Genomic DNA, 20,775 nt, shown 5'->3' with positions numbered 1-20,775 from the left:
TGTTTTAGTGTTTTAGCAAGTACAAAAATTTTTTTTTACACAATTCATCAAAGTGTAGGTAATATGTAACCATTATTATTTAATTAATTCTATTTTTCTTGCATAACACAACACAATGGTGTTGTTGGATTCTCGTTAGATTCCTTTGTGCGTAAAAATCTTGCATACTGGAAACTAGAGGGAATCAGTATGAAGCATGATTCATAAAGGGCTCCCTTAATCAGTTCTGCAGAGAGTCCCAAAGTTGTTGGTGCATATTAATCATCTATTAACATTATCGACCTGTAAATATCAAGTACAGTCCCTATTAGCCTACCTAGGTATTTATGTTAAACTTCATATTCTTTGGCAAGCTGGAAAGGTCATTATCGAAATATTGCTATTTCATGTTGCTCGAAGTTCTTTTGTTCATTGCAGTTTCAAGATATCATCCCTTTTATGTTACTTATTTCTTTTGGAGGAGGGGGCAGGTGCCTCTGAGTACCCTGTTATATCTGCCAATGCGACACAATATATTAAAATTTTGCCCCCTCTAGGATTGACTTCGCCCCCCCCCCCCCCTTACAAAGAATTCCTGGCTATGGGCCTGTATGCACATATATTAAGTATTGAAATTTACTATCTGCATGTACAGTCAACGGCAAATATAATGGTATGTATTTTATATTATATTATGTCTATAATTTTATAGATGTACAATGTACAATGTGACAATTCCAAACTTTCGTAAAGTGGAATGGATGCTAATAAATAAATAAATAAATCAATTGTCCACTGCTATTTTCATTACTTTTTTATTCTACATCCTATGTTGTTTTAAGGAATGAAACTATGTTGGTTCGAAGCAGGCATTGTTCTTTGCTTATTGATGTCTTTATTTCAATTCATTGTCATCACATTGTGTAATTCAGTTCAGTTGAAAATGGTGGTGGACAATTCGCCTACTGTTTCTTTCGCCGTTGGGTGTACCTGTTGACATTTAACTGAAGGAACACATTCTTCATTCATACTAACATAATGTTATTTTGATATTCTGTTTTATACGTGAAGTTTGTACCAACTTTCCATGCCTTTAATGTCTAACTTACTTGTGCTGGGATTCGTTAGTCACTGTAGATCTATTATGAATTCATAAAATTATTCTTTTCTTTTCAATTTAGGTAAGAAATAATTGATTATGGAAGTCCAATGGCAAGACCAATATCTCCTGAGTATGGGAATTATCATTTGTGGTAAGTGCATTTAACAAAACATACAATTCATGTTCAGTGTTTAGAATATTCCATTCTACTGTTGGGTGATTTGAGCAAATGCAATATCCATTGAGATTTACATGGTTAAAGGATGATGATCATGGGTGGGTGTGTGTGGGTGTGTGTGTGTGTGTGTGTGTGTGTGTGTGTGTGTGTGTGTGTGTGTGTGTGTGTGTGTGTGTGTGTGTGTGTGTGTGTGTGTGTGTGTGTGTGTGTGTGTGTGTGTGTGTGTGTGTGTGTGTGTGTGTGTGTGTGTGTGTGTGTGTGTGTGTGTGTGTGTGTGTGTGTGTGTGTGTGTGTGTGTGTGTGTGTGTGTGTGTGTGTGTGTGTGTGTGTGTGTGTGTGTGTGTGTGTGTGTGTGTGTGTGTGTGTGTGTGTGTGTGTGTGTGTGTGTGTGTGTGTGTGTGTGTGTGTGTGTGTGTGTGTGTGTGTGTGTGTGTGTGTGTGTGTGTGTGTGTGTGTGTGTGTGTGTGTGTGTGTGTGTGTGTGTGTGTGTGTGTGTGTGTGTGTGTGTGTGTGTGTGTGTGTGTGTGTGTGTGTGTGTGTGTGTGTGTGTGTGTGTGTGTGTGTGTGTGTGTGTGTGTGTGTGTGTGTGTGTGTGTGTGTGTGTGTGTGTGTGAATATTATTTGTTAAAACATTACTTAAAAATCACAACACAAATATTTAATTTATTTTTTTATAATTACGACTACTTTAAAATTCTATTTCAGAATTTTACTTCTGGTAAAATGTATACTTTCATCACAGCTTTAGGTCATTAAATATTAATGAAAATATTACTTTACCCCAATAATAGAATTTTATATGTCCAGAGAAGCTTGAAGTAGATATTAAATTCTAACAAAAGAAAGTCAAGCATTAGAAATGTAATGGGCAAAACTAAGCATTAGTAGACATCATTCAACCACTGCCTTAAAATCATATTTCTCCTTTTCATCTCCCAAAGCATGGAATGCATTGCCTGTGAACATCACATGTATAAAAAATCCTGTTTGTTTCAGAGGTAAAGTAAAATATTTTGCTGTTAATGGAACAATGGCAAAGTTGCAGCACATATATAGAATTGTATAACTTATTACTGTTATCATCATTATTATTGTCTTTTGGGTTTGCAGTTTCACATTTGTGTATCCATTTAATTTTGTGTATTACTTTCTGCTCCATATGAAGTTCATCATACATTACATTACATTGACAAGGTTTAGGTGGCAGAACAGCCCTAGGCGGAACCTCGCCTGCTTAATAAAGAAAATTTATTATTATTATCAGTCTTGGGCTTAAAGAGAACTTCTTTTAATATGTAGATTTTTTCACACGACAAATGTGTTTTATATTGTATTCCAGATACAAACAAGGTTCATTCAATAACCTATTTATTAACGAAGTGCATACAGCAACACAGCTTACTGTGGGCGGCCATCTTGTGCACCTGCACTGTTGCCAGCCACTGGTATACATATGTTACAATATGTTACAAAATGGGAATATCAAAGATGAGGTGGAAACAGAGTAATGAATTAGTTAGTGAAGAATTCAAAATATTTTATTTTGGAGGAAAATGTAAGGAAATCATGATGTTGACATACTACTCAGACAATGTGTAAAAAAAAAAAGAATGTAACATCAGTGTAACTACAGGACAATAATGGTGAGACTGCAAGAAACAAACAGAATTTACTGTTTCTGCAAGTTTGCATGCCACACAGTGGACTAACAGAAGACATGAAGGATAACTATGAAAAGATTGAAGCAATAATGGAGAAAGAAGAGAAGAAATCATACATCATTGTTATGGAATGCTGTAGTAGAAGAAGACCAGGATGAAAACATAATAAGAAAATATGGATTAGTAGAGAGAAATAAGAGAGGTGATCTCTTAGTGAATTTCTGTAAATAGAGCTCAATGATTTTTGAAAATACATTATTCCAACATAAAGCAAGAAGATACATTGGGACATGCCAAAAGGACAATAAACAATACCAAAAATACTATATCTAGGTACAAGAGATATTCTGAAATTATCTGAAAGACCATCACTGGGGCTGATATAGATTCAGATTATGTCCTACTTATGGTCAAAATAAACATCTGTTTGAAGAAGATAAGAAGAGATCAGATGATGAAAAAGCCTGATATTGAGAAACTTACGAAAAATATATAAATTTCAAGAAAACTTCAGACAAAGCCTCTAAATTAAAAACAGAGTTGAGAATAGTGATAAAGTTTGGGATGGTATAAAATGATCTTTACAGAAAACAAGAGTAGAAACAAAAGGGTATTGAGAAGGGAAGAAACCATGAGTCACAGCAAATATACTGGAGAAGATGGAGGAAAGAACAAAATGGAAGAATGTAAACACTAAAGAAGGATGACAAAACTACAGGAGACTAAATAACTATTTGGTCTAGGAATTAATTCGTGCGCCTGGACAAGAGATGGCGTAATGAGCGTATCGTCCTACAGTTCCGTGTAGCCACACATGCATTGAAAACTCCTGTCAGCGCGCATTGTTCGTAGTATAGGGCAGTTGATTGACGCGTCAACAACAGCATTTTGTAGTCAACTGAACATGGTGCAGTTCATGCCAGATAAAGTGTTCTTGCCGGGTGTTCTGCTTCATTACTTTAACATGCAGAAAAGTGCTACCGAAAGTCATCGTATTTTGGTGGAAGTGTATGGTGACCATGCGCTAGCTGAGCGAACGTGTCAGAAGTGGTTTGCACAGTTTAGAAGTGGTGATTTCGGCCTGGAAGACCAAGAGCGACCTGGGCAGCCAAAAAAATTTGAAGACGAAGAATTGAGAGCATAACTCAATCAGGATTCGTGTCAAACGCAGGAAGAACTTGCAGAAGCATTAGGCGTTGATCAAACAACAGTTTACAAACGCCTCAAAGCCATAGGAATGATTCAAAAGATGTCACATTGGGTTCCACATGAATTGAAAGACAGAGACGTTGAGAGACGAAAAACCATTTGCGAATTGCTGCTTCAAAGACAGAAAAGAAAGGGGTTTTTGCATCGCATTGTTACTGGCGATGAGAAGTGGATCCATTACGAGAACCCGAAACGAAAAAAGACCTGGGTGAAGCCAGGTGAACCAGGTCCATCACAACCGAAACAAGATATTCATTGTGGAAAGGTTATGCTGTGCATATGGTGGGATATGAAAGGTGTGGTGTACTATGAGCTGCTGCAACCGGGTGAAACTATTAATGGAGAATGTTATCGATGACAATTAATGCGTTTGAAGCAAGCTCTGGCCAGGAAACGACCAGAATGGGAGAACAGACATGATAAACTTATTTTTCAACATGATAACACTCGCCCACATGTCGCAAAACCGGTCAAAACCTATTTAGAAAATGTCGGATGGGAAGTTTTACCCCACCTGCCGTATTCACCAGACGTTGCTCCTTCGGACTACTACTTGTTCCATTGCATGAATAACGATTTGATTGGACAGCGGTTCACTTCTTCAGAAGATATCGAAAAATGGGTCTCTGACTGGATCGCTTCAAAGGATGAGGACTTCTTTCGCCACGGAATCCGTAACTTGCCTGACAGATGGGCGAAAGTGGTGGCTCGCGAAGGACAATATTTTTCTTAAGGTATTTACGTATTTTGTGTTTGAACTACAGCTTCAATGTGTGCGTAACAACCGCACGAATTAATTCCTAGACCAAATTGCTAAGAAGAGAAACTGATAAAGTAAAAGGAGAATTGATAAAACATAAATTTAAGGAAATTGAGGAAATAGAAAAACGGAAAGATATGATTTTGATGAATAATGAAGCAAATTGTGTGGACTTTGAAGAAAAAAAAAAGGAAAATAATGTGGATGATAGAAGATAACAGAGGTTGTGAAATCACAGACATAACCAGGAATACTGAATTTATATGAAATGAAGTAGATGTATCTGATGATGAGAAAGGGTTTCCTATCCTAAAGGAGCAGTGTGACCCTTTCTGTAGACACCCAAATGTCAACCTCTCTTCCATGTAGTACACCCTGGACTGCATTCTTGAACACTAATAAGGTTCTGGCATCCAGACTCCCAGCCAGTATAATGCTCTGTGGTGTTCGTGTTGTGTGCTGTCCATGTGTGTTTGTGATTGTCCTTTCATATTATCACCACTCATACTCATGGTTACAATTAGCCCAAAGTGGCAGAAAAACGAAATAAAAATAAACCAAATCAATCAACCAATCAAACCCATCCTGAAGGAAGAATTCAAGCAAGCGCTGAGAGAAATGAAGAATGGAACCCTACGAAACTAATCAAGTGTCTGGGAGAATGAAAGACGAAATCTAGTCTCGTTCCTCTACAGAAGAAAAATGATGCCAGGAAATGTGCTCAATACAGGACGATCAGCCTGATATCATGCTCAGCAAAAATTTTGCAAATACTAAATAGATGCTTATATGTAAAGGTTAACATGCCACCAACCCTCCCATACTCATCACCTAATAGCATCCCCTTCCCATTCTCCACAGTGATTCCGAAACCAGAAACATCTTTCCCAACAAGCCCAGAGTTCTTTCCAAATGCCACCAAGTTAAGAAACATCCTCGTCCACAACACCCCTTCACCACACAACCAACATCCCCCTGCTCACAAATGCAACCATCCTAAGTGCAAAACCTGCCCCATTCTCATCACCTCACACACCCTCCAGATTCACACCACAACTTGCAAATTCACCCCCACCCCAAAGGGACGTGCCACACCTCAAACCTAATCTGCATCCTCACCTGCAACATCTGTGGTTTTTACCTAAGGGAAACATCCACTGCCCTCAACCTCAGAATCGACCAGCACTGTTCCTCCACCCACAACCTGGTTTCACTGTCCATACCAACCATCACAACATCCCTTTCAATGACTGTTTCTGGGTAGCGATTATCCACCTCTTACCCAAATCTGCCAACACCTAATTATGCAAAAGATGGGAGAGGGCCTACATATCAGCCATGAGTGCAATTACACCCCCTGGTCTAAACAAGGCTACCAGTAACTTCCCCAATCAAACCCATCTCCAATCCCAACCCTCAACCTTCCCTTCATCACAATTTTTGACGAGCCTAGTAAAAGAACAGTGGTTTTTATCTTCGATCCAGACCTGGCAATGCTGCAGGTCTCTAACTTCCATTTCCACCTTTTCTTCTAAACTGACGATGCGGCTCGCGTCTGCAAAAATCTGAGTTTTTCTAGTGTTTGATGAGTGTTTCCTCTGTATATTCTAGGCTACCTAGGCTAACTGCGAAGCCTAGGCTCAAAAGAGAAGAAAAATCGATCGGAAAATGTGCATAAAATTGTTCATTTCAATGAGAAGATAAAGGAGTTTCTTTCTTTGAAAATCACGAAACGTAGAAAAGCATGCAAGAAGTCCTGCAAGTTTAGCACGGCGGTCATCTAGCATGAATGCCGCCAGTGTTGCCAACCCCCTGTTCCCAGCATGGAATCTTCACACGAACGGGGAACTTTGGAGTGGGACATTTCCCCTCTGCACCAAAAACATCAGTTACAGACGAGTAGGGCAAGAAGGAGAGGCCACTGACCTCTTCAAACAACCAGAGTAGATGCGGGGGTGAGAGGAAGTTGGGGAGTTTGCTGGCTGCCCGATTATTATTATTTATTTGAAGGCGATGATGTTGTCACTATGCCAACGAGAAGGCCCCAAGCTTCAAATCATGAAGATAGGTAGGTCTCAGACACTCCAAAAGAAGTATACCAGGTATGCCGGTTAATAATTCTTAATTTCGTCACTGGATGGCGCTCGCCCAAGGGTTGGTGCCAGTGGCGTGGCGTGGCATGACTTTTAAAAAGTGTTACCGGCTATCAATCAGTACGATAACAATGCCTGCTAGACGTTATTACACCCCCCCCCCCCCCTTTTCGGTAAAGAAAACATGTCTTCGAGCTAGATATTTGTTCATTTCGTTCTTGTTTTGCAATCAGCATATTGTTTTAGCCACAAACACTCCTAGAAAGAACTACCACTCATGAGACAGTTACCACAAAAATCCAATGAATAGTGGTAGAACATTTCCAATTCTTCATCTGTCTCCGTTTCTTTGCAATGAGCTGCAAAGGGGAAGAAGAAGAACCACACTTTTCTCTGGTCAGTTTGACGTTTGTGTGGTTAGCACTGAGCAGACGACAGAACTCCACTCCTTCGTGGAAGGAAAACCCAGCTGTACGTACTACTGTTGCCAACTTAGTATTTTGGAGCAAGGTTTGTCCAAATCACGAATCACACCAAGGAACTATATTTTTGTCTATTACCTAACTGGTCTCAGTTGTAGTTAAATCCAGCCTTGGCTTTGCAGTCTACTTCTAGTTGCTTCACAGAAATTGTATTCCTATTTTAGGAGGGATTTAGCTCTTTTCTGCCAATCCGATGTGACAACACTGGCTGCCCCAGTAGGTCTGAACGGCAACAGGGCCCCTTAACAGGCAAATGAATAACCCCATAAAGTCCTTCCTCACTCTTTCCTTGCATTGGCACCCTCTTCTCCCTTGTTGCCTCTTCAGGGTAGCAGAACGGCCTCCCTCTTCGCTTCTGTCGGCTGCAGAAAAAATGTCCTAGGCAATATCTACTCAACGGAAACGGTGTTCATTAACGTATTTAACAATGTTGTCATTTTATTGAAAAACTTTTTAATTCTTTACATTTTGCTCTTACCTGCGGTAACACCGGCTACATTCACGCCACGCTTCTGGTTGGTGCACAGTCTCAACTGTTACGTCAGTGTGTTGCCAGGACATGTGGGAAACATGTTGACCTTCAAACCAAATAAGGAGCATGTGCTCCAACGCCGAATTGCAAGCACTGTTGGACGAAGACAATATGCAAACGCAACAACAACTGGCAGAGAAGTTAAATGTTGGTCGCCAAACCATATCTGATCATCTTCATGCCATGGGAAAGATCCCGAAGGCAGGAAAATGGGTCCCACATCATCTGAACGACAGACAAATGGAAAAGCGAAAAACTGTGTGTGAAGTGTTGCTTTCTCGGCATGAAAGAAAATCTTTCTTGCATCGGATGGTGAATGAGAACGAAAAATGGATCTACTTCGAGAACCTAAAATGCAAAAAGTCATGGGTTGACCCAGGACAACCTTCAACATCGATCGTAAAACCGAATCGCTTCGGAAGGAAGACAATGCTGTACATTTGGTGGGATCAGAAGGGTGTGGTGTACCATGAGCTTCTGAAACCAGGGGAAACAGTGAATGCCGTTCGCTACCATCAGCAACTCATCAATTTGAACCATGCATTGATCGAACAGTGCCCAGATTGTGCGACAAAACACGGAAAAGTGATTTTGCAGCCCGACAATGCCTCATCACACACAGCTAAAGGCATCAGAGACACCATTTCTGCACTTGGCTGGGAATTCTTGCCTCACACGCCATACTCACCAGACTTAGCCCCTTCGGACTACCACTTGTTCTCATTGATGTCTCACTCACTTTCCCAGCAACACTTCAACAATTACGAAGATGTCGAACAATGGCTTGCTGACTGGATCACCTCAAAATGTGAACGATTTTTCTGGAAGGGCATCCACAATTTGACGAACAGATGGGCACAATGTATAGCTAGTGATGGCGCATACTTTGAATAAAGCATTTGTTACCTTTCTCGCCAGATACACTTGTTTTCTTTTGGATCAATTAAGAATTATTAACTGGCACACCTGGTATAAAGTAAGAAGTTTATTATTTTATTCTTGTGTCTAGGCCTACATAAATATTTGACAATATCACATCACTTCAAAATTCAGAACAATGAAAAAAAGAGCCCCTCCTCACAAGCAAAATTTTGTCCATTCGAACTTTATACGCGTAATAGTAAGATAGCCCAAATTCTGAACTCAGTATATGCTACTGGTACATATACAGGGTGATTCAGAATTCCTATTACACATTTCTATGGGTTATTGAGGGGACTTAGTAGATCAAGTTTTGATAAGGAATCCATGTCCAGAAACATACCGTTTTGGTACTACACAGATGACCAGATGACAAGATCACATAATTTCACATCTCTCGCTTCACGGTAGGCAACCCACATTGACGGAGGGCGACGTCTTCAGTCACCTGATGCCATGTGTGCTGTTTCCAACATCCTCTGTTTACAATCCAGTGTGCTTCAACCTTCACATCAGTTGCTATTCAGTCGTTGCGGAAGACAGTAAGTATGATTGAATACATGTTTGCCGAGAACACCGACATGTTGTTAATTTACGGCGAAGCTGGATGTAATGGTCGACCTGCACAACATCTGTATGCAGAGCATTTTCCGCATCGTGTCACTTCATCACATACCATTTTTTCCCGATTAGATGATGATGGAGATGTGAAATTATCTGATCTTGACATGGGTTCCTTAATAAAACTTGATCTACTAAGTCCCCTCTACAACCCCTAGAAGTGTGTAGTAATGGCAATTCTGAATCACCGGTGTATATAGTGAATAATGTATGTGATGTTTGGTTAGTTTCAGCTGCGCAAGGCTCTTTTCTAACAAATGCAACCCTGGAGGAGATTGAAAGCATTGACCTTGAAGAACTGCTCAATATACTGCAATTAGAACAACATGATTTAAGTCTCTCATGGCGCCAGCAACTTGGAATTTGGGAGAAGATAAAGGATGGAAGGTTGCCATCTGCTCTTACAGTAGATGACATAAGGCCCATGGGTAAAATGATTGAAAAAATACCAGAGCAAGACTTATATACTTTGAATATGAATGACTGGGAAATAGTGGAGTATTTGGGGACGCTGGAAGGACTGAGCAGGCGAAAGCTTGGAATTTTGGCCTTTGCCCTGCAACGTGAGCATGGAAATGCGATCATCTTAGATCCTGAAGCCTTGGATAAAATAAATGGGCTTATTTGTGGATTTCCACGCCACATTCTTAAGAGGGTGACTACAGATATTTTAATGTAGGTACAAAAAATAAATTTAATATGTAATGTGTTTTAAAATTGTTTTTCATGTTTTGGAAGCGTATTTTGTAGAAATGATAAGAAATATGTCTGAAATATTTTTTTTTGCAATGCACAGAAAATACTTTTTCTTAAATTTTTAAAGTAGGTTAAAAAACCACATTCCCCTCCCCCCAGACATTTTGTACCCTGGGTGGGAAATAAGGTTGTTAACCTCATCACATTAAGGTGAGTAATTACATTTTACTGTATGAACATCGGTTTTAGAAAAAAAGACATATGAAACAACTTTTGGTTTCATTTACTAAGAATGGGTTTTCACAATAACATCCAAATGATAATCAAGCTCTTGCCTCGTTATTTGGGGATTCTTCAACACTCATCATGAAGGAATCTGTAATATATGTTTTGAGGTCAACAATTCTAGTAAATGATGAGTGGTTAAAAACCATTATTTACATAAATAAAACAGAATAAGTACACTGGTGCAATGTGTTCTGAAGAGGGAGGAATAGAATGGGGAAGAGACTGCTCTGCCAATCACTATCCCAAAAATATGTGATTGAAGAGACATCTTGTCGAATAATGACAATTCTATCTGAGATGTCACGTTTTATTATGATTGATTACTGAATCTGTTTCCATCACCCAGACATTCTCGCATTGAAGCTATTTCACTGATAATTAATATCACGGCCGTAGACAGGAAAAATTTTCGGGGGGGTTCATTCATAATTGTTCCCAGGGCGTTGCCAGAAATTTGAATAATAGAAATAATAATAATAATTGTACAATAATAATTAAAATTTCATAATAATAAAACAATTTTATTCCATAATAATAATACTAATAATAATAATTATTATATTATTGTTATATCCTTGAGGGAGCTTACTCAATCCAGCAGATGAGTGAATATCCAGCATAAGTTTATTTTTTTTTTTTTTTTACGTTTCATACAGTGTGTACTGAAATGCACAATTATTTTACTTCGTCATTAAACTTTAGATACCTTCATGAAAAAACTTTAAAAGTTAGATGGAAATTTTAGTCATAAAGTTTTTGTTGTTTGACTTTAAAATTAAATTTTTGGAATTTTGAAAATTGTGGAACCAGTTATTCTCTTTAAAAGCTTAGCCTGGTGCATGGATTGTAACCTCAATCGCGAATGTAATGCGCTACGAAACTGGAGGTACTAGGTTTGAACTCCTATCAAGGGGGATTTATTTTCGACTTTATCGGATGGGGAATTTAAAAGCTGGAAAGGGAATTTTGGGACAATCATAAGGGAATCTTATTCCTTGTGACTCAGGAACAACACTGGAAAGATGACAGCAGAAGTTATAATGGAGGGGTCGCTGGGGGGCTGCGATTCCGAGAATAAATCCTGTTTCACTCAACTTTCAGAATTCCAAATGTATGAAAATTCTAGCTCGATCGTTTCAACATTGTCTCCATGTATTTTTGTGATGCTTCGAAAAAAAATTGAAAATTTGTTACAGATTTTGGTTTCTGAACATCCATTAATCCAACATGTCAGAAGGTTCGGGGGGGGGGGGGTTGAACCCTAGAAACCCCCCCTCTAAATACGGCCATGATTAATATGTATACTTTTTATTCAGTATTTAACAATGGGTGTATGTGAAAATGTAGAAGGAAGACTATCATATAACAACATACAATATATGTCTGATACACTCACTTTTATTGTGCAGTAAATTTTAAGGGAAGATTTGGGAAAGAGAATACTGAATTCCTGACTATTTGGTTTCTGTAACATAATAATGCCAGGCCACACACTGCTCATTTAGTGTGAGACTTCTTTCCTACATGCCAAATGAAAGCACTACATGCAATTTAATTTTGATTTTTGACTGAAAAATGAATTGAAAGGGTTTCAGCAATCCAAATGACAGCAACTGATGAACTGAAAGGGGGTTTCTTCTGTTGTTTCCAGTACCTCCAGAAACACTGCCAGCAGAATGTTAGCATTCAAGGTAACTGTTTTGAAGGGGGCAGAGACCATAGTTGATAAGTTCAATATCTTATGTTCTATAGTGAAAATCAGGAAACTTTTCCAACTTAAGGATATATATAATATTTTTGAATAGTGTGAACAACTTTAAATTGTTACAATCTTGTATTTTGTTATTGTTATTTAGTGTCATTCTTCCTGCCTTTTTGGCTAACTATGGCAAAGAGAATGGATGGCGTATTAGATGAAATTGAAGAAGGGAGGCTCACAAAGAAACACCCATCTCCACACCAGAACTCGAAACTCTGCCACCAAGGGAACATTACAATATTCAAGCATCAGTATTGACATCAGTGCAAGACTGATATCTGTATTGTTGGAAAGTTTTATAAGTACAATCCTAATTAAAAAATCATTAATCTAAGATTCTTACATTGCTATTAAAAAGTGTGCATTTTCTTGAAGGAATGTGGACAAATCATTCTTCCGGCAGCTAACTGGGTGCACAGAAATAAACCAACTAAATGTGCTTATGGACCAAGCTTCAGCTTCCAGTATGTATGGTCCTACTTCTACTTGGACAGCTGAAAGCGCAGAAGACCTAGGCTTGCTCCTTCTAGGCTTGACTCCAGAAGACATAGAAGAAATAAAACCAAAAGCAATGAAGGGTGTGATTCCAGAAGTAATCAGCAGAATGACTAAGGAGCAACTAGAGGTACATCTATGCTTGCCATTGTGATTTATGGGTAATTGTAGAGAGGTCACCAAATGTGCACTCCTCGTATACATTATCTGCAAATAGCTTGACTCTCATCCCAAGTGTCTCAGCTTCATCTTCAGTACTTTAGTTTCACATACAAAATAGAATTTATTGAATATCATCTTACGATTTGTAGCAAGTCAATTAGAAGGGTGGAATTAGCTAAAATTTTGCACAACCCGAAATTAAATACTACAGAAAAGATATTTTGTAGGAATGTTCCTCGATGTTAGGACAACTCAAATCCAAAATGCCAAAGAATGTAAGCTTGGGGAAATCATTATACAGGGTGGCTCAATAAGTCACTTAACACCTTCAGTACAAGGCCACTGCAGCATGGAATTTGAAATTAGTGATGACCAATCGTTATCTGGCCAAGGGGGAATCACATTGACGCCACCCACACGGTCGGCGGCCATCTTGATGTCCGCCATCTTGAATTCAACTTCAGAATTTTAAATGGGAAGGGGGTCGTGCGACATATCAAAATGGGCTAGAATTTCACGAGAAATGCAATGGTGAAGGTTTTTTCGACGTATCTTTAACCAGTAAAAAGTTATGACTGAATTCTTGTACCAATTTGCTCCTTTTCGAGGTGTTAGAAAAATGCCTTAAAATTTGTTTAGCGCTTCGGTAATGCATCGAGATCAAAGTGACGTCTATGGAGAGACGTTCGCATGCCATTGCACATTATTTTAATCGGATACATCCATGAAGAGCTGTGCATTATGAATGGTTGTCGCGAACAATTTACAGTGTGACGCTTCCATTGAATTAAAAGTCCTTCACAGTGACAAGGCTAACTTTGGACAAAAACTGGTTCATAACGTTCCCATAAGTGTTCTGGTGTTCTTCCCTATTGAAAAAACTCTGTAAAAAGTACCTTCTTCCATAAGCAAGGATGAAAAAACTTTATTTAACAAATCCAAGTAGCCCTAAGCATTTAAAGTTCCGTTGATGGAAAATTGACTAACAATTCGTGTTCCACACAGCACACCACACCATTAACTTACCAACATTAACCATTCAGCTTTCATCTGTCGAAAATGGGTTATCAGATAAAAATCATCGAATATTCTGTTTATGAACTTCCTTATGAACATAAACATTAGCCTTGTCACTGTGAAGGACTTTTAATTCAATGGAAGCGTCACACTGTAAATTGTTCGCGACAACCATTCATAATGCACAGCTCTTCATGGATGTATCCGATTAAAATAATGTGCAATGGCATGCGAACGTCTCTCCATAGACGTCACTTTGATCTCGATGCATTACCGAAGCGCGAAACAAATTTTAAGGCATTTTTCTAACACCTCGAAAAGGAGCAAATTGGTACAAGAATTCAGTCATAACTTTTTACTGGTTAAAGATACGTCGAAAAAACCTTAACCATTGCATTTCTCATGAAATTCTAGCCCATTTTGATATGTCGCACGACCCCCTTCCCATTTAAAATTCTGAAGTTGAATTCAAGATGGCGGACATCAAGATGGCCGCCGACCGTGTGGGTGGCGTCAATGTGGTTCCCCCTTGGCCTGATAACGATTGGTCATCACCATTTCCATGTTGCGCGCTGCAGTGGCCTTGTACTGGGGGTGTTAAGTGACTTATAGAGCAACCCTGTACATACGAGAGTGAGTCAATAAGTAACTGCACTTTTGTTGTAATTGTCTTTAGGTTGGAGTGTTCATTTGTCATTGACTTAGTGTATATTTGACCTTCACAACCACTCTTTTTCTTTTCTTGTGTTTAAAGAGTAAAAATGGCCGTGCCACCCTCCATTTATACCAAAGAAGAACACTAATCAGTAATCTCTCTTTTGTGGTATCAAGGTGTATTAGGGACCAAAATCTACAGAAGGTTTGCATCACAATACAGAAGGCTGATCAGGCTATATCCGAACGATTTGGCAATGCTGCTGCCACGTGTATAGTTGTGCCAGAACCTTGACACCAGTGTTGTGTCTGAGCTTGCAGTTGCTGGAGCGTCATGTTCGTGCTAGTGAAATGCAGCCGAAAATTAACAGTTATACATCATGGATCTTTTCCACACACATTTTTCATACAACCGAATAGTGAAACAGTGTCGGGAAAATGGTTTAACCATTGGAGTGACCACAGCTAAAGATATCTTGGCCAGGCAAACACAAATGGTGCTCATGCAGAAACATTCACCAACAATAGGGGCACTTTCGAGCTTGCCAGCAACAGTGTCACCTGAAGTGCTTCGTGGAATTCTGACAATTGCAGTCCAGGAGAGTCCACCACCCAAATGTGACATGTCCCAGAGGTTCAATGTGGTGCAGTCCACTGTCAGCGACGCCATTCGTCGCCATCTTGGCCTGCGGTGCGTATGTAAGTGCCGGGTTTACAACCTCCTCCCATGCCAAATTACAGAATGCAAGACCACCTGCCGCAAACTGTACGAAAGACACTTGGTGGTGTCAAAATGGAAGACAGTTGTAACATTGGATGAGACCTACATTTATCTCATGCGTAGTGGTAAAATTAGGGCAATTATATACCTTGACACCTCTGGCAAGGGACGTACCGAGTTTTAATGCCAGTGCTGAGAAAGTTTCCTGCAGGGAATCATGATTGTCACAGGATACGGTTACGAGGGAAAGTTGGAGATACGTATGGTGGAGAAAAACATAAAGGTGAATGCTGCCTACTTCCAGGAATCCATTATGGCCCAAATCTATTGGACAGTCATCCCTCATTTGTACGGAGCCAACAATAACCAGGTGCGGATCCACATGGACAAAGCATCCAGCCACACCCCTAGATCATCCGGTTTAATCAGGACATGGAGCAGGAAACAGGAATCCATGTTATTCCCTTTCATGACATTCCTGTCAAAAATCCTGATGCCAGTCCAATGGATTTCTGAGCATTTGGACTGTTAAAACGACATTTACAACATCACCGGACCCACACCCTCACTGGCCTATGCAAAGCCTGTAAGGAGGAATTCCTATGCATGTGCTTCAACGCAGTTTGTTGTAGTGGAAATTGCAATGTCAGGCGATAGTCCATAATGCTGGTGGTCCCATAGAACACAGCCAGTGGTGGCAGCATGGCTTTTCATAGGGTAAGTACACTTTACATATCGGTCGGATATAACCCGATCAACCTCTGTATAGACAACTAATGTTGTGCAGATGACTTGCCACTTCATCGATAGTTACTCGTGGGTAATTGTCAGTAGTGGATTTGAATGGCCATTCTGCTGCTCCTTCGTACTTAACACTTGTCTAACCATTTATGAGCTTTTCAATCCATTTGAACACACTTCGTCATGGTTAGCACTTCAACAATATTGTGATGCAAGACTTCTGTGAATTTAGGCAATCTCATCTCTGAAAGCGGAAGTACTCTTGTCTATGTGTTCTCACTCTTCTTCACGTGTTAAGTTACACATCTTGCGATGCTGATCGCATTGTTCTTTCGACTTTATTGTTCTCTCATTAGGTCGAAGCTCTGCTCGTTTTTCTCAACTTCGCATCCTCAAAGCTATTCATCATGCTGGTATTCATCCATGTTCTGGTGCATTTCATACCAGTCCAGTCGTGTACTTGTTTACGGAGATATCGGAGTCCTCATTGTCTCTACAAAGACAACTTATTCTTCATTATTGCCACCATCTGCACTTGATGCCAGCCCATCCATGTTAGCACAGTCTCTGACGAGAGAAGGTTGATTGTGTAGAGGCAACGCATTTTTGGAACATCTCAGGTATTCTTATGCACAAGTTGAAAGTGAGTTGCACAGAAACCGAATCAGCTGGGGAGGGAGTTGTAACACGTGACTGTTGGCACATGTTCACAATTCTCGAGCAGCGTTGCAAGTGAACAAAGAAACAGTGGGTAACAATGACTCAATGCAGAATTGTACAAAAACAAAACCTCACTAGCTAAAACAATACAATAAGCTTACCTTATGCATTGTAAATACTGCAAATACGATCAAATGAAGAAACCAATGATTTATTCCAGGTCTTCGATGCCATCAAGTTCGGAATCGGAATCAGACATTTTGCAACAAGAATCTTCTGCACTCGAGAATGAATCATCCGAACTGCTGCCACCACTGAAAGCAAGACGCTCTATTTCTGGTTCCAACAAACCCTCCTTCCGAATGTATTGTTCCTCAGTTTTTCTAACATTGCTGCAACATGACTCCCATTCCTCCTCTCCTATCACCGAAAACACTTCCTTACACAGTTCCCACACATCATTTAATTTGAAATTCACATTGCGATTTGCACCCCATTGTTTAGAAATGCCCCAAATTTTCTCTATAGCATTTAAATCGGGATGATATGAGGCAAACGAAGGACAGTGTGGCCATGTTCATTCATCAGTTCATCTAAATATATAAGATTTCATCTTCGGTTTGTGCAGTTTTATAAGGCTGTAAAGTTCAGGCTTGAACATATCGTTTGTAAATGGTATATTGTTTTTTAATAGCCACTCTTGCATTTCCTTTTTCCTGGTGATAGACGAAGGGCATCTTTCTTTCTGAATATTATGGTAGGATGCGTTGTCGATTAAGAAGATGGAATTTGGTGGTAGATTTGGAATGATCATTTCTCTTACCCACCGAATGTAATAGTGGCAGTCTCCAGTTTTCTGATTTGATTTAAATATCAGAAGGGTGTTAGGGATGAACCCCTTGTTGCTGCCTGCATGGACAATAATGAGACGTTGCCCTTTGGATATTGGACATTTCAGGTCCTCGAGACTATCGTCGTACCATGTTTAGTGGTCGTGTGGGAACTATGGATGTATGTTTCATCAGAATATATAATAGGACGGCCTTCCTGACGATATCTACTGATGGCACGTAAATAAGCAATCCTTGCATTCTGAATGTCATTCCTCTCAATAAGCACACATTTATTAGTTTCCACTTTCTTCCACCTAAACCCAAGTTTTTTGAAGATCTTCAATAAACTGGTTACCTGCTCTTTATATCTGATGGTTTTCCTTAATTTTGCAAGCACAGATTTTACTGTTGGGACTTGCCTGTCTGCGGTGTAAAATTCATTAATTATTCTCCGAACAACACACATGTCAAAATCATCTATATCTGTACACGGCCGCGTACAATTTTTATTTCTAAGGGGCATGCTGTATAATGATGATGATCCATCACGAACCGCAGAACTTTCCTTCTTAATTGATTTTACTGTACTTAAAGATACATCTGTCGCGGCACAAACACAGTCAATAACTTTTTTAAGAGGCAACTTCAAATCATTTTTGTCAGCCTTTTCTTGCATGAATTGCAAGACGTGTGCAACAACTTCACGCGTTTGTCCCTTAAACGTTCTATGGTAAACTTTCGAATGAACAGGAGGCATATTTTATGTGTGGAACACACTACAAAATAGCACTTCTATATACTCACCAGATCCTCGCACCTCAGTCTCACTTTCACGAATGACTTCTGAGCATGTCGTTCTGCGCAACGTGCTATGCCGTCACAAGGAGGAAAACCATTTTAGGCTCACTGACTAGCGAAGCGACAGAACTCAAAGCTGTTCCGAAAACATGTTGCCTCTACCACCAACATTCTCGTGCCAGAAGGCAACTCTGTGTTCATGCAGACGAGCTCAGCACTTGGTGTTTAGAGCAATGTGCTTGACGTTCCTCTGCTTATCCTGTATCTCTCCACCTGCAATTGCCTGCATTTCAGGGGAACCTATGGTTTTTAGAGTTCGGACCACAATTTACTGTCTTTTTATACGGATGAGTCCATATTGGTTGAATCAGTGGATGTGCCTTGTTGTCAACTCAGGTAGTTACAGCTTTGCTTTACATCCTGCTTGTTCCATCTACATGGCAGAACTCTGTGCAATACTGAAGCTGCTGCACTTTGCTGAAGTTCACACTTTGCAGAGAGTCCTCATTTATTCAGATTCCTTTCATGTGCTCTAGAGTCTGGAACAACTCTCTTCAGGACACCCTACAGTGCAGTAAATTTTTCGACGGTTAGTGCTCTTTCTGTTAATGTGGGCATTAAAGGAAATAAATCAGCTGCTGGTGCTGCCAAAGCCTGCTGAAGGAGACAGCAAAGTGCCATCCACCTTCCATCAGTCAGGGGCCTTCAGAATGTGTTCCATTCTTTTCCTTGAGATTTGGAAGGATGGGGTAATGGAGGGCCAGCTGCACACTGTCAAACCCATTCATCATTGGTGCATGTCTTCCCTCACGCCGTTTGTCCAGCAGAGAAGGGATAATACTAAATTGGCTTTTCAATGGACATGGCCATCTCATCCACAGTCATTTGCTGGAGAGCTGGAACCTCCGCTCTGCCATGTATTTAATGTTATTTTAAATGTTTGGCCCAGTCTTATGAAATGCACAGGTTTTAATGCCCTAAAACGTTTCATCTCCATCACCCAGAACAATTCGTTATCCTAGTTTACCCAAATGCATACAAGTATATCAGTAGAAATGTTTATCAACTAGCAAGTGAGGCCTGGTGATATGGGGATGGACACTTAGAAAGAGCATCTTCACCAGGCTACAACCGTTGAACCAACGGCACCACACAGTTGTTTCATGTAGTACAAAGCAAAGGAAAATGAGTTTTGTTGCACGAGCAGATGCTCCTGCCAGAAACTTGGCTTGACATGTGTATTGACACGTAGATATTGCCATGTTGTCCATGACTGTGAAAAGATTCCGATGAACATGTTTAATTTCACAATATTCTCATGCATTTTTTGTAACTCTCATAGACATAGGTGTAGCTTGTGGCCTAACTTTGGTGGGGAGGGGGGGGGGGGCAGAAGAAAACTTGGAGCTAAACTTTGTGGGGCAGAATCAAAAAGTTTTCAAACCCATAAAAATATCATCCATGACTATTTTGAACTGTTACATTTGAAAAGTTGTAAAGAAAAAGACTCGTTACCTCAGTTTCCAGGAGGTTAACAAAATTACCATTACCTCGTAAATTTTCATAAATCTAAAAAATTTGGTGGTGTGGGTGGAAAGTGCCCCCTTGCTACCGCCAAGTCATGCTATATGTCATGTCTACCTATGCTCATAAACATTTATATTTCCTTATAGACTTCAAACTTTTCAAAGCATTCATGTTACAAGGTACCAACACATTAGTTTCCACTATATTTTTCTCACTTTAATACAGGGTGGCACAAATCAGCCCACCTAATAAGTCACAATCACATTGCCTCTTTTGGTTTTAAGGAGTCCCACAAGGGAAAATCGCATGGCAACCCCAAACTATCAGTGATCATGAAATATCACTATCAGCAAACGCTTTAATCATTATTTCCCCATTCCATCATTAGTTCCATGTGTAATGTGACTTACACACCACCATGTACTTCTACAATTTGAATTTTATGCTCTATTATATCTTCATACATTGAAATGTAACATGTTTCAGCTACTGATACAATATATGGATATGTAATAACCTTCTGATAGGTTTTTGTGGTAAAAAGTATTCTACATAATATTCATGACAAAGCCTATTTAGTCCCTCTTATTGTTCCTTACATATCTAATTTTCCCCAAGGCATACAGTTTTGGCATTCTGGCTATTAGTTTCCGAGAAGTAGATGATCAACACCTCAAAAGATAATTTCTGTAGTAATTACTTCAGGGTTCGATCCTAATTCCACCCTACTAAATGGGTTGCATTAGTTGGTCCTTATGAGCATATACTCCAATGGTAGCAGAGAAGGTTCTCAAGAGGTGAGCATGTGGTTTCATTTTTTTTTTGGTTAAAGTTCTCCCCTGCAGTTTTCAACCTATCAAATTGTTTATACCTGGGGGCTATGCAT

At 39.7% G+C, this 20,775-nt stretch overlaps 1 protein-coding gene across 3 annotated transcripts in view; it reads left to right on the top strand.

Moving 5' to 3' along the window:
• The window catches only part of LOC145992006 (stereocilin-like), a 50,217-nt gene that overhangs the window by 3,819 nt on the left and 25,623 nt on the right, over window positions 1-20,775 (top strand). For all 3 annotated transcript variants that reach the window (XM_083128014.1, XM_083128013.1, XM_083128015.1), the window contains exons 2-4: window positions 1,161-1,232; window positions 9,766-10,213; window positions 12,657-12,906. In XM_083128014.1, the coding sequence (XP_082984140.1) occupies window positions 1,178-1,232; window positions 9,766-10,213; window positions 12,657-12,906 (753 nt within the window). In that variant the 5' untranslated portion in view covers window positions 1,161-1,177. The remainder of the gene's footprint in view (window positions 1-1,160; window positions 1,233-9,765; window positions 10,214-12,656; window positions 12,907-20,775) is intronic.

The sequence above is a fragment of the Lepisma saccharinum genome, chromosome 9 (genome assembly GCF_977018435.1).
Source record: "Lepisma saccharinum chromosome 9, izLepSacc3.1, whole genome shotgun sequence".
Lineage (NCBI taxonomy): Eukaryota > Metazoa > Arthropoda > Insecta > Zygentoma > Lepismatidae > Lepisma > Lepisma saccharinum.
The sequence above is the reverse complement of the archived record's forward strand: the minus strand, read 5'-3'. Positions and strand labels throughout refer to the sequence as shown.